The sequence below is a fragment of the Vigna angularis genome, chromosome 9 (assembly GCF_016808095.1).
Source record: "Vigna angularis cultivar LongXiaoDou No.4 chromosome 9, ASM1680809v1, whole genome shotgun sequence".
Lineage (NCBI taxonomy): Eukaryota > Viridiplantae > Streptophyta > Magnoliopsida > Fabales > Fabaceae > Vigna > Vigna angularis.
In genome coordinates, this window is record NC_068978.1 from 6,891,026 (window position 1) to 6,906,001 (window position 14,976).

A 14,976-nucleotide genomic window follows, 5' to 3' on the forward strand; every position below is an offset into this window, starting at 1 on the left:
GTGGCCATCATCGTTCTGAATAGTCTCAATTTCACTTACTTTTTGAACCCATTCAATAACCTTTCCTTCAATGTTGTTTAGATTTTTTGTACCCGTCACACAATCACCAACTAGAGAATGTTCGATAAACTTTAAAATCAGAAGGCTAATTGTAATTTCATTTAGTGGATTTTTTATTATTTCAGTTGTAGTGATAAGTTGTTATCATTTAGGATCAATTTTGATATTGAGTCAGTTTCTATTTTGTAAAGTATGGCACTCTTCGTGGCTATTTAAAAAGCCAACGTTATTCAATGGATGCAACACACTGAGTTATAAAAAACATTACTTGTGTATGCGCAGATGCAAATATGTGCAATGTTTTATTTTTAGAGACTATAAAGGGTGTGTGCCAAGTTCAAATTCAACAAAGTATGGTATCATAGCTTTATGCTCAAGTTGTAAGTACAGAGTGAAAAAAAGAAAGGAGTAAGAGTAAAAAATCGTGAGAGAATAAGTAAGTGCTTGATTATTTGAAAATACAGAACAAGTGAGATGGCAAAAGTAAATAGAATGAGTATGCCATAGTTGATGAAAAAGTCCAATTACGAAAATTGGTGTTTGCAAATGAATGTTCTTCTTGGATCCTAAGATATGTGGGACATACTAGAGAACGAGTACAATGACTTGTGGAGGATGAACATCAGATAGTGACCCAGATTGCTGCATTGAAAAAGACACGGGTGAAACACAGATCGACTTTGTACTTTCTATACAATGTAGTGGATGAATCGAGGTTCGAGAAAATAGCTAATGCTAAGTCAGAAAAAGAAGCTTGGGAAAATTTAGAGGTGACGTACAAAAGAGATATTCTAATGAAGTAAGTCCAAGTACAAGCTCTCATAAAGGAGTTTGATCATATGGAGATGGATGAAATTGAGGGAGTTGACGAGTTTATAGCTCAAGTGCAAAAGATGGCTAACCAACTCAAAATGAACGAAGAAGAGAAGCCTCCTAACCTCCTAACCAACTCAAAAGATCTTGCATAAAAGGTGCTTGAAGCAAGATATGACTAAGAAGAGCTTAGATAACTCCACCGATGAGGTACATGTAGTATGTCTCTTAACAAGTGAAGAAGATGTAAAATTTAAAGAAGTTTTGCTTGATGGAAGATGGAGGAAAGCCATGGATGAAGAAATAAGCTCAATTGAAAAAAATGAAACATGGGAGTTGAAAAATTTACCAAATGTCCAGTCAATTGGTGTAAAGTGGGTATAAGAAAAAGAAAACTAATGCAGAAGAAGAGGTGGAGTGCTATAAAGCCCGACTTGTGGTGAAGGGCTACAAACAGCATAAGGGAATCCACTATGATGAAGTATTCACTCTAGTGACAAGGATGGAGACAATTTGGCTACTATTCTCACTAGCAGCTCAATAAGGATGGAAGATTCAGTAGATGGACTTCGAATCTTTATAGAGGAATTTACCTCTTCGCCGAGTGGGATTTACCGCTCGGTCTTCAAATCTTTATAGAGGAATTTACCTCTTCGCCGAGTGGGATTAACCGCTCGGTCTTTGAATCTTTATAGAGGAATTTACCTCTTCGCCGAGTGGGATTTACCGCTCGGTCTTCGAATCTTTATAGAGGAATTTACCTCTTCGCCGAGTGAGATTTACCGCTCGGTCTTCAAATCTTTATAGAGGAATTTACGTCTTCGCCGAGTGGGATTTATCGCTCAGTCTTCAAATCTTTATAGAGGAATTTACCTCTTGGTCTTTATCTTCAATTTTGACGAGAGGGGTTTACCTCTCGGCCGAGCGGGATTTACCGCTCGGTCTTTTTCTTTAGACTTTTCGAGAGACTTTTTTCGCTGGATATGCACTTCTTTAACAACGTTTGGGAATGATTGATTGGCCCTCAATTACCTGGCCTTATTTATTCCATAATGAAAGCGTAGGACAATAACAAAAGTCTAAATCAAGTGAAACTAAATTTAACCATGACATTAACAGAGTTTTAGAGGTTTCTCCTTAGTTGATAAACCCACGAACCGACCATTCTCGATGACGACTGGGACTGCGACTATAGCCCCGCCCTCGCTCGTCTTTCCTAATTGCCCGCTCGGGGCTTCTTCGCAAATATCCCTCCTTGGGGAGGTTGTATCTTGCTTCCTTTATAAACCTACGGAGATGTCCCGCCCGGATAAGATTTTCTATTTCATTTTTTAATGTGATGCAGTCTTCTGTAGTATGTCCATGGTTTTGATGGTACCGGCAACTCTTCCTTTCATCTACGTTTCTTGGAGATGGTTTCCTTCGGGGTGTGAGAAGTTCTACGCTAAGGTCTTCTTCGAGAACTTTTGCCCTAGGTGCATTGAGGGTTGTATAATGGTGAAACTTGAATGGCCGGGGAAGCTCCCTATTCTTATCGTTATTGTCGAGCGGTCGTTTGCCGTCCTTTCTACTTCTGCCCACATCAGCCTCTTGCTGTCGTTTCCTTTGCGACAATCGCATTTCCTCCATACGGATGAACTCAGCTGCTCGCTCTTGGAGCTCCTCCATAGTTTTTGGCGGTCGTGCATACAATTTTTCCCCAAAATATCCTGGTCTCATACACGAAGGCAAATTATTGATAATAAAAGATTGATCTATCTCTCTAACCCGTCGTGCGGTTTCAGTATACCTCTGCATAAAAGTCTTCAAAGTTTCTCCTTTCTCCTGCTTAGTATTTACTAAATCCGTCGGTGTTACCTCCTGTTTCCGATTGGATGCGTATTGTCTCCTAAAGAGGTTTTCCACAGTAGCGAAGCAATCCACTGTGTTGGGAGGAAGAGTGTTATACCATTCCAATGCCTCTTCCTTAAGTGATAACGAGAAGGCTCTGTACATGATCGGGTCGCTGTCTGTATAGAATGCCATTGCATTACCGAACGTCCTTAAGTGATTATCCGGATCAGCCGAACCATCATACTTATCCAACACGGGGGGAGTCTTTTCTGGCATTGGGGTTTGCATGATGGTCGCCGTGAAGGGCAATAAACTGGTAGGTCGAGCGGTCTGCAGGGGTGTTGGTTCCCTTCTAGCCCGACCGTTGGCGTGATTATGGCTTGCCTCATTAGCATTCTCTCGATTCGAGGCGGACCACTCGGGAGGTTCCCGTTCGGCCCTTAGCGCCCCCATCTCCTCCTCATGCCTCCGCCGCATCTCTTGCTGCGCATGCGCCTGCGCTTGTATAGTCTGCGCCTGTGCCTCAATCTGGGCTTGTAACTCTCTTATTAAATCTCTGGTGCTCTGCTCCTTCATATTTCTTGTGGTCACCATTGGGTTTCTTCAGCTTGCTCTCGGCCCCACGGTGGGCGCCAAAATGTTTCGGTGAGATTTGTGAGACCGAGACACTAACCTTCGACTGGTGTGCTTCGCTGGTCGGCTTTCAGTTTGGACCGATCGGTCACCTTCAATATTGGCCGCTCGGTGAACTTCAATCTTGACCGCTTAGTTGTCGCTTTGGATCGAAGGGGGAGGTACCTGCAAAAGGCACTCTGACGCTCAAGTTAGGAGTCGTTTTATGAACTGTTTGTTATAGTTAAATATTAAAGTCCTAATAGGACGTAAATAGGGCTATTATAATATGAGTTGAATCTGTCTTTACCTCAAACCTAAACTCTTATTTATAGAGTTTAAAGGAATCTGACAAATAAATTTACCTCTTAATGGTCATTAATGCAAACCTTAATTGCTTAACGGTAGCCGTTATCACATTCATTATATATTAACTCTGCTCAATAATTGTCGAGACCGAACGGATACAAAACTGATCGAAACCGATCGGTAGCCTCAACCCATAGTAACACAAACCCTTTTTGTAAACTTACTTTCAATATTGTTTAGGTTTTTCTGATCCTCATCACGTTGATGTTTATCCTCTTCTTTTCAGGTACAAGATTTTTAACACTATCATTTAGTTCGAGAACATTTTGTTTGTAGTGAGTGAACTATGTAAGTCAAATGTCCAACACCACATTTCTGTATAAAATTAATTACTGCTTTAACAGCTTTGTGAAAGGACTCCAAATAGTCTATCTTTGAAGTTTAATTGTACAAAAAAATATAATCTTTAATCATTAAAAAAAACATGGTATACATGCTAAAATCAAATCAATATTTTATTACAATTTATATAGAAATGCTAAATTTAAGAGGCATATAGACAAATACCAAGTTAGCCATTATTAAACTGAAACCAGTACTCTTTTTACCACTTTACACTAATAATGAGTACACAAAATGCTCAATTATTTTCTTTATTTTTCTCAAAGATAAATAACACAATTATGTTTTATATATTATATTTAAATACTAAAAACAAAACTATATTACAAAGATAAATCAGCAAATGAGAATATTTTTAAATTCAATTAATTCTATTTCTTTTATTCAATTCACTCTTATTTATTAATCATCCATAATGTTTGATTTGCTAAAATTTAATAATTTGAAAACATATAATTTAATCAGTAATTTAAATTGAATCGAGCCATTCAACTAAAACATTGGTCAACCGCTATGTGTTCGATTCATTCAAATAAGACAATCAGCGTACAATAGAATCACTCTCAGAATCCATAAACCAATAAAAAAATAAAATCACTAAATGGGTTAACGAATCCTTTTAATTTAATTTTATTTTAATTTTTTAAAAATAAAATTAATCTAAATTAATTGTCACTTTGTTTCTTATTCTATATTTAAACTTGTGTTCTTTTTTATTTGTATTTGAAATGGTAAAAATGTACAGAATGTGTTATTTTTAGTTTAAATTATGATATTTTACTTTCATAACATTATTTTATATATTATTACAAATTTATAATATAATAAAATTATGATTAAATTATACTATATAACAGATATAATTTTTTTCTTATTAAATGAAATTTATAATATTGAATTAAAACTAATTTCACTTTTTTTAATATGATAACAGAATAAATGCATTATTCATAATTCTGAAGTAAGTTTATAACTAAGAGTACTGTTAAGGATGTTACCTCGAGTGTGAGACGAACTATGTAAAACTTTAAATTATTGTTTGCTAAGTTCATAATTTTGTATACGTAATATCCATTTTGTATGAATCAAATTTGTAAAATAGTCAAACAAAAATAATGAGGCGATATAGAGATTGATAGATTGATATTTATATAAGCTACAAAACACACCTGTTATTAGAATCGAATGACAAAGTTGTGATTTGCCTTTACGTGCCACCGTTCCAAATCCTAATACCGAGCAACACTGCAAGAGAATGGTGAGAGAGTTTGAGAAAGAGGAGAGTTCCAATATGTGATTTGTATGACGCAAACGTTTGATATTATAGATAAATCTAAACTTGGTGTCTAATATACTTCCCTTATAGCAAGAAATGAACAAGATATTAGCAACAGAGTGAGAAAACTGAACTTTAACATGAGTCTTTACCTCACCACTGTATGAGGGAAACTAAAGCAGCCAGAGACTCCGAAGAAAGCTTCAAAGAGAGCACTGAGAATGGATGATAACTAATGCAGCTGAGAGTTTTGAATGAATGAGTATTTGGTTATGGTAATCAATGATTATTTTATTATCTTTCAGTTCCCTGCTTAATAAAGTAATCAATGATTAAACGGCTAATTTGTTCTAAGATGGTTGTTTGTACATCACCCATTCAACTACCCATCCCTTCAGACACCAATAAATATACCACAACCAACACGTATCTCATTAACATCATACATAATACAAAACAGTGTTCCATTATTTTGAAATTGTGAATTAAAAATCTTTATATAGAGAGGCTCGATATGAGAGAAATATAATTAAAAGACCTCATTAACACTTTCTTCAACTTTCTCAATGAGTTATTTAAATTCATTAAACAAATGTGATAATTTCCCACTGAAAAAAAAAAGTTTTAACAAACTGACATTCCGACGAAATGAAACATTTTTTTTATGTGATCATAGGAATTAGATCTGGAACAACACAGCGTATTAGAATATATGAAAAATGGAATTAGAAATTTAAAAAGAAGTGGAGAGAAATAAAGAGACAGAGACAGAGAATAACGAAATAGAAAGAAAAAAGAGAGAGAGAGAGAGAGAGAGAGAGAGAGAGAGAGAGAGAGAGAGAGAGAGAGAGAGAGAGAGAGAGAGAGAGAGAGAGAGAAGAGAAGAGAAGAGTAAAGACAAAGAAAAAGACAAGATACTCGGCCAAATTTTCCACTTGTGGTGTTCAAATGGTGGGTCTGGTGACAGTCAAGCCAACCAATTGAAATATGTATTATCATCGTTCAACTCAGCTAAATTATTATCAAACTCAATTGCAAAATATATATATATATATATATATATATATATATATATATATATATATAATTATATAATTACTTAAAAAGAAAAATGGATTTGTATGTTACATTAATTTAATTTTTAAAAACTCAATTGTTCTTAGATAAACCTTGTTAAAATTAAATTGGACCATAACTTACAGTAAAAAAAATGAGGTATATTATTATTCAAACAGTTCGAATAGTTGAATTATAGTTTTGTTTAAACAATAGTTTTGTTCTATTTGTACGTTTTGTCCATCCCTAATTGCAACAACGCCTGCAACCACAATTCCTATAATGCAATCACAATTTAGAACCATGTAACTAACTAATTAATCAACTTAATTTTTGTCAATTGAAAATATTTATGTTGAGAGGGTTACACCATACAATGAGAAATATAATTGGTACAAAAGAAACGTTAGAAAGAATTTACAAAATAAAAAATTGGTAGGTTAAATTATATTTAAGATTATAAAACTTTGTAATTCAACAATGATAGTGATTTATTCTATTTTTAAGGTGTCAGTGGAGACATATTACATGTCTTTAGTTCCAATGCAGGCCTTTTCTAATTTTAAAAAGATATCTTTATTTATTTTTGTACAATATATAAAATATTATGACATCATTTTGAAATTTAAATTAAAACTTATATTTATGATTTTTTAATATATTACAAAAATTTCTTGTAGCAGTTTAGAAAATTGTATTTCAGAATTAATAGTGTGTTTAGAAGGGTGAAACTTAATTATTTTAATAATTAAAAGTATAAATATAATTCTTATAAACGAGTTTCATTATTTTAAAAACATATTATCTCTTTAAATCCTTTTTTCTCTAGATTTCTCTTCTTTTTCTCTAGGTTTTCTCACCACCTGCGTATCCATTTGAATATTGGAGATCATTAGAGTGATCCTTGAGACAAGTTCTTCACTTTGGTTTGATTAGTTTTTCAAATATAATAAGTTGGTTTTCCATTCCTTTTTTTTTGGTTGGTATATTTTTTGTGTATGTGGACCATCTTGGTTCGTATGAAGTGTTTGAGTCTTTTATAAGTGTCTCTGTTAATCAATGGTCTTGTTGTTGTGTTCTGATCGTGTTTATGTTATTCATATGGACAAATATGGCTTCTTGTTCATCTGCAGGTGTTTTTAGGACTCCTTGAGCATTTAGTTCGTCTTTTAGGTAAGGGAAGCTTATTAAATTATTTTTTACTGATAGATAATCTATAATAGTTGATTGTATGCTTGAATGATAGTTGGCTTATATAATTGAGTCGTTTGAAATTTGATATGATATTGAAATTGAGATTAATTAAATCATTGAGTTGTGTATAATCTAATGGTTGATATGTTTTGTCATCTGTGGTTATTGTTAGACTAATTTGTAGGGCTTAAACAACATAAATTTTCATAATTATATTTTGTAGAATTACCTAAACTTGTTGGATGAAATCAAAGTCAAAGAGTTATTGACTTAGTAGTCGTTGGATGAGACCTAAGTTAGAAAGCTTATTAACTTAACAGTTGTTGAGTGAGAATATATTCATTAGGTGAGGTAAAAGTCGGAGAGTTACATGCTTAGTAATCGTTGGGCGAGAACAAAGTCAGAGAGCTCACTGACTTGATAGTGGCTAGGCGAGACAAGTCTCACTAGGCGATTTTTGTAAGAATTTATGTTTATAAGTTACAATGATATTCTTGTTGAGTGAGCAATCTAGTCGTTGGGCGAAAGTGCTCTCAAATACTACTTGTTGAACAAGTAGATATTCTCACTGAGCGAAAATATTAGAGTTTAACTTAAAATTTTATATGTCTCTTATGGTATGTTTAAGGTGTGTGATTTTTGTGAATGATAAATTGAGGGTTGGTTCATACTGTAAATCTTAGAATGTTTTGTACTAATCCAAGAAGGATTAGTGGTGGTTATAATAGTGTGTCTATTGATATATATATTTTGTATTGAGAGTTATCATGTCGCTCTAATAACAATTCAATTTTAAGTAGAGAAGGTAGGGTATATGGTGAGAGAAGAAGGAGTGGTTAATCTATTGGATTTTACCTTGGCCAAAAATGTTAGCAAACTAACATTGTGTGTGATGGGTGAAACTCATTAACAATAATATGCAAAGTAGTAGAGGTCACCACAAGTGAATAACTCGCTAGAGTTTGATATTAATACACGTATTCGGATCGTCGAGTCTAATATGAGTCTTTTTTATATGACATGTTTGTAGTTATGAATTACTATATGTAAGAATATCTCTATACCTGTTTCATGATTTCTCTTTTTACACATTAGTTTACTCTTTCTTTTGTGTTTATTTGTCTTTGTGTTTTCTTTGTTTGCAATGATCACTTTAATAGTGATGGGGCAATAGTTTTAGGAGTAACTATGTTTTCTATAATCTCTTTCTTTTGACAAACTCTAGTTTTTGTTAGTATAAATATATGACTATCTATACTTAGTCCATAATGGATGACTGTTATATATAGTAGCTATGTGTTTGTCTTCTCTGCTTGTTAATTATCATATCTATAACATTTTATATAGTAGTTTCACACTATTAAATGAGATGTTATTAATAACATTATCATTGATGTGATTACATTAATACTACAAAACTATAACAACTTCAATATTACTAAGATAGTAGCTAACAAATAGAAAAGATAAAGTAAACCCTAAGTTGTCTCCCAACGAACACGGAATTGATTCCTAATAAATTAGTTCTTGTCTCAACTATACAAAAGGTTTAGTCAAACAAATAAAGATAAAAAATAAATAAATCAAAGATTAAATAAAATAATAATAATAACAAAAAGAAATATAATTGAAAAGATAAAAAGAGATAGATATGATAATAATGAAAATATATAAGTCAAACTTGATGTATGGGCATTTAATCTTTCCTCTTCAACTTGTAGAACAAAAGTTTCCTTCAAATCTTTTTTACCAGTATAACGACAGTCATAATTAGTTGTAATGAGTAATTCTTATATAGAGCACCTTGTGTTAAGTAGTGTAGGAAATAAAGGAATTATTACGTTTTCTCTCCTAATATTCCTCTTCTCTGTCTTGTTTTTCTAGATTATTCCATTTTCTTTGTTTTTTTTATTACAACATCAAAGACATTTCTTTCTTCAATGATAGAGAAGATAATACGAATTGGCCACTTACAGAAATCTGCATGCTTATATGCATTATTGACATACTAATCCGTCCATAAATCTGTCAGTAAAAAAAATGTGACAAATTTTCTGCCCAAATTTCTTCTTCAATGTCAACTTATACACGAGTTCCAAGCTTTTTCATCTTCTCAAATGCTCGGGTTCAGAGTTTTTTCGTCTTCTCAAAGCCTCCTCACCACCACTGTAACCCGCCACCACTACAACCCACCACCACTTTAATATAAAGTCTTGTCACCGTTGCTCCCCGCCACCGCTGCAACCTGCCACCACCACTACAAGCCACACCATCACCACTACAACCGACATCAACAACGTCTTTCTTTGCTCCTTCTTTCTCTCTTAGATCTGAGAATCACTAGAAAACATCACCTTATGTGTGGTCGGGTGATAACCCTTTGAGGCTAGGTTCTATATAGTCTAGAAACCACCACAGGTGCGTACCTCTGATGAGTTTCGATGTCAATGACAAGTATCTAGATAATTGAATCTAATGTCAACTGTTTATGTGTATCTATATGATTTATTGTATTAATCTATGTTTAACTTATGTTTGATATGATTCAATTGTCTTAGGATAACTTTTTTGCACACTAGCTTTCCTTGTCTCTTTTACATTTTATTGAGTTTGTTTGTCTCTTTTGCAATGACCACTTCACAATGTGAGCAAATGAAGGGTAGGTATTGATGCATCTCTAGTGGAAGGCACTGATAATGTGGAGTAGTTTTCTTTGATTTGTAATAGTTATTCTATATAGGAGGTTCTAAAACTCTAAGTCTTTCTTAATTGTTTTATATACATTTTATTTTTATAGTTATTTGTTTTTGAAAATAATTGTATTAATTCTATATTTTTTTTAGACAATCTATTTTGTTTTATTGATCATATAGTGGTTTATTTTTATCGGTTGTAAACTGCTAAAAATAAAATGTTACAAATTTAAGGTAAAATATAAAAAATGCAAAATACTTTTTATATATTAACATAGAAGATATATTTATATAAGTGTTGATGATTAAAAGGAAAAGAAGAATAATATAAAAAGAGAGAGAAAAAAACAAATTAGCTTTTATATACAAAAAGTATATGTGGAGTTCAGATTTTCTATTAGATCCCTTTAGTTTTGTACTCTGATGTGTCTTTAAAATAATGAAGTTGATATTTTAAAAATCATTTTAGTATACGACTGATTAGTATTGTGTGTCATTTTAAATAATATTATAGTTAAATATTTTCTGTGTAAATTTTCATATATATATATATATATATATAATTGAATATTATTGAAATTGAAAATTTTAGGCCTTTATATTGATATAAGTTTTAAACTAACTAATACAGAATTTAATAAATTTGTTATACATAATTTAAATTTGAGATATTTTAGGTAGTTTGAGAAATATTTTTTATTACTTCACACTTATAATAATTTTTGCAACACTTATTGTTAAGAAACTTACTATATAATCCAAAATCTAACTTAAAATCATAATGTTTGACTGATAAGACGTTATTTGAGTTGGACAAGTTTAATGGATAGGAAAAAGTTATTATTTCCATTTGATTCAAATTTTAAACCACAATTTGAAGAAGAAGAAAAACTAGCATGGAGCATCAAAATAATTGCACTCAAATAATACATGTAGACAACTAGATCAACATAAACTTAAATGAGATTTCAAAAATAAGTTATTTATGTTTTATCTACCTCATAACGTATCAACTAAATTATTGAACTCACCTATCATAATTTTAATTTATCACAAACTGATATATATTATAATTTGACTCATATCAAGATTAAAATCAATAAAAATTCTAAATTCAATCAATGCCAGTCAAATACAATTTCACGAATAAAATTACTTTCCTACTCAAATATAAAAACTCAATTCCAACACAAGTTCACTTTTCTTATATGAGAGTTACTAGTGCGAAGTAATAGTTAGGAAAACAAGTGAATAACACAACAAAATCCTAAATATTTAGTAAACTATTGTGAAAGAAAATAAATTTTGTAACTAACACACCTAAGAAAAAAAAACATTTGATTAACTGTAAATTAACAAATATTAAATTTTACACTTGAACCAAATAAAAAATGGTTTAGAAATGTTTCAATATATATCTGTTTCTCAACGATAGAAACTCGTTTTGAAATATACAAGAATTGGAATTAAAACTTTAAAAAAAAGTAGGAATAATTATGAGACACGGAGAAGAATAACAAGTCGGGACGATGTCTATTTGTTTTTCAACTTGAAAAAAAGAAATTTATCTGTTATATAAAATATAAATAATAAAAATATCAATTATTTTAATTTTAACTAAACTTAACTTAATAAAACATAAGTTAAATTTTAATTTTAATTTTTTGCAAGTAATAAATATGTATGACACCGACAGTGATTTATTTGCACTTGATTTGTTTTTAAACAGATACTAAATTATCTATTATTTGTAAGTAATAAATACGTAAAAGTATTAATTATATGTCACAAATTTTATCTGTGAACACTCAGACATAAATAATTTTGTCGTCTCAACATAACAAATTTAAATAATGAAATAGATAAAAGGAAGAAAAGAGAAAAAAAAATAAAAGAAAGAAAAAAGAAAAGAAAAGGTAATGGGCCAAAGGCCCTTATGTGACATTTTCTACGTGTGGTGTTCTCATAATCGATTCCGGTAAGAACGATTTAATAATGATTAACAATTTGACCACATATATATATATATATATATATATATATATATATATATATATATATATATATATATATATATATCATAAAAGGATTATTGTGTAAAGATTATAATCAATATTTTAATTTGTTGAGGAGTTAAATTAAAATATTAAAACTAAAAAAGAGTTGTCTGAGAGATTACATAAAAGGATCATGTTCCATTTGTGAGCAAGTTTATCATTCATGTTCTTTTCTTTTCAAAGAAAAAACTTAAGATGTTATAGAAAAGAAAGTTTATATATCCAACGTTGTTTCTTAATTGTTTCTAATATCTAATTCTTCATATACATTTAAGCTTTTATGTACTAAAGTGAATTGAAAACTATACATGTAGAGGATTTATTGCTCATTAATTAATTATTATATCTGAATCATAAATCTAACAATGTGTTCAGATTTTAATCATTATTGTCATTGTTTTTACATTATTATATTCACTTACATGTGTCATTATTCAAAATTTATTGGAGATTTAGAGTTGATTAGAGATACTTATAATAGATAAATAAATGTAAATATAATTAAAATTCTCCTTTTAATAAAATTATTTTTTATAATTTATTAATAAATTAGAAAATACATAATAATAAAATTTTCGTATCAACAATAAGATATTAGCATTAATTTGGATAGTGAAATCCAAAAAGCTATTAACTGAAGTCTATGTACAACTGGTTACTGCATGAATCCTTGAAAAATGAGAGATATGTTTTGTTTGAGGTGAAGGTCCAAGCCACCTTATTTTGAAGAGTGTTTTTGGACCAATTCACAGTCAATTTCCCATTCACATAGCCAAACATTTAGAATTCCTCAGTTAATTAACGTTGCCTTCATCTCAGTGGTCATGGAATTAAAATTTCTGGTTTATCGTACAACTTTGGTTCCGTCTTCTTCTTTTCTTGTTAATTAAGAAACTGTCCCTTTTTCAAGACTATGAGAGTTCGTCATTCAAAGAAAGTTTGCCAACTCTCTCACTCTCACCATGAAACTAGATAAGTGACCCTAATTAGATATCAAACTACTTTAATCAAATCTCGATTGGAGTGCTATTTGGATTGAGAACAATATTTGACGAAAAGTGAATGAATAAATTTAAAAAAAAAATTAAAAAAAAATATATTATTGTTTGAATTAGGGAAAAAATAAGTAATTAAGTTAATTTAAGATAAAAATTTGTGTATGATAAGATAAATATAATAAATTAAAAAATATTTTATTAAATGATTATCATTTTATTCTTAAAAATAAATATGATATAAATTTAGATATAAATAATAAAAATTAAGTTAAAATAAAATTAAAATTATAAATTTTATTATATTATTAATTATTATTATTATTTATATTATATTATATATAATAAAAAATCAAAATTATACATATAAATATAAAAGAATCATAATCGATTTATCAAAATCGATTCGAATAAAAAATCAATTTCATTTTTTTTTCAATCACTCATAATCGATTCTATAGTACATAATCGTTTCAGAAACACATTCGATTTTAATTATGTGTGGATAGCTCTCGCTCAAATCGTCACCTTGAGATTTGTACAAAACCAATGAAACAAACAAATCTAATATCACACTTTCCCTTGAACATCCCAAAACAAACAAAGGCTAAATGATGTTGTCTTGTCAAATCTTGATTAGAGTTCTTCCAAATATATTAGGTTGCAACATGCTGAATTTTCTTTCATTGATGGGAATTTAGGTCAGAGGGAATAACACCACGCACGTAGTTTACAATATCAGCATACGAAAGGGCAAGTTTGTGTCACACCAGAAAATAATTTTAGAACGTGTGCGCTATATATCAGAAATAACATGGTTTATACAATCTTATATTCTTCTGTCATCTCTTTTCTCTTCCCATTTAAGAGTAGTTTCATATTTGTATTTGCTGTGTTCTTCTGTTGAATTTGTTTATAGTAAATGTTATTATTTTATAGCAATATTTGCTCACAGGGAATGTTTCCTATGTGAGCAAAGATTCTGTACTCTCTGTTTCTGCAACTTGTTTTTGGTCTCCTTTTTATTCCACGTCAAATTGTTGGAACAAAATGACCAAATCATGTGGGAAAATTGATACCACACAATCGCTGAAAAGTGACATGTGTGGTACAAAATCATCTTACTTCTGCTGGTACATCTGGTTGGTGTCATTTGTACATAGAGAAGATTAATACAGTGCAGTTATATATATACTGAACTTTCTAAATTTATATCGTAAGTTGATCAAGAATTGCATTCTACATCCTCACTGCAAATTCTTATATATCCTTTGATAATTAATACAGCTAGAATAGGATTCGTGTTCAGCAACAACAAGAATATTCTCATGCTACCACTTTAATTTTACAAACATGTCATCGTACAGATATTCTCATGTTCTAATTTTCTGTTTATTTCTCCTTTCCTTTTTCTTATTGGAAGAAATATACACAGATGTAAAGTAGAACTTGTCAGGTCAAATTTAAGAAATGTTTTAGTTTTCTAAATGTAAATGCATATAATTGAAATCAGTGATGAGAGATGGGATTCATAAAATTATATCAGAAAATTCAAAATGCAGAAAGAAAAAAAAAGGAAGAGGAAGAACCTCGGCTATTTCGATCACTTTATTTTAGATAGTTCCAAAACAATTTTTAAAACTTAGTGAATATTAATGACAAATTAATTCCGCAGA

At 30.6% G+C, this 14,976-nt stretch overlaps 1 protein-coding gene across 1 annotated transcript; it reads right to left on the bottom strand.

The window, feature by feature from the left end:
- Positions 1-2,010: 2,010 nt before the first annotated feature.
- On the bottom strand, positions 2,011-3,300 carry LOC108322592 (uncharacterized). Its single transcript, XM_017554734.2, has one exon. The coding sequence runs from the start codon at positions 3,298-3,300 to the stop codon at positions 2,011-2,013; it is 1,290 nt and encodes a 429-aa protein (XP_017410223.2).
- Between the last annotated feature and the right edge of the window lie 11,676 nt (positions 3,301-14,976).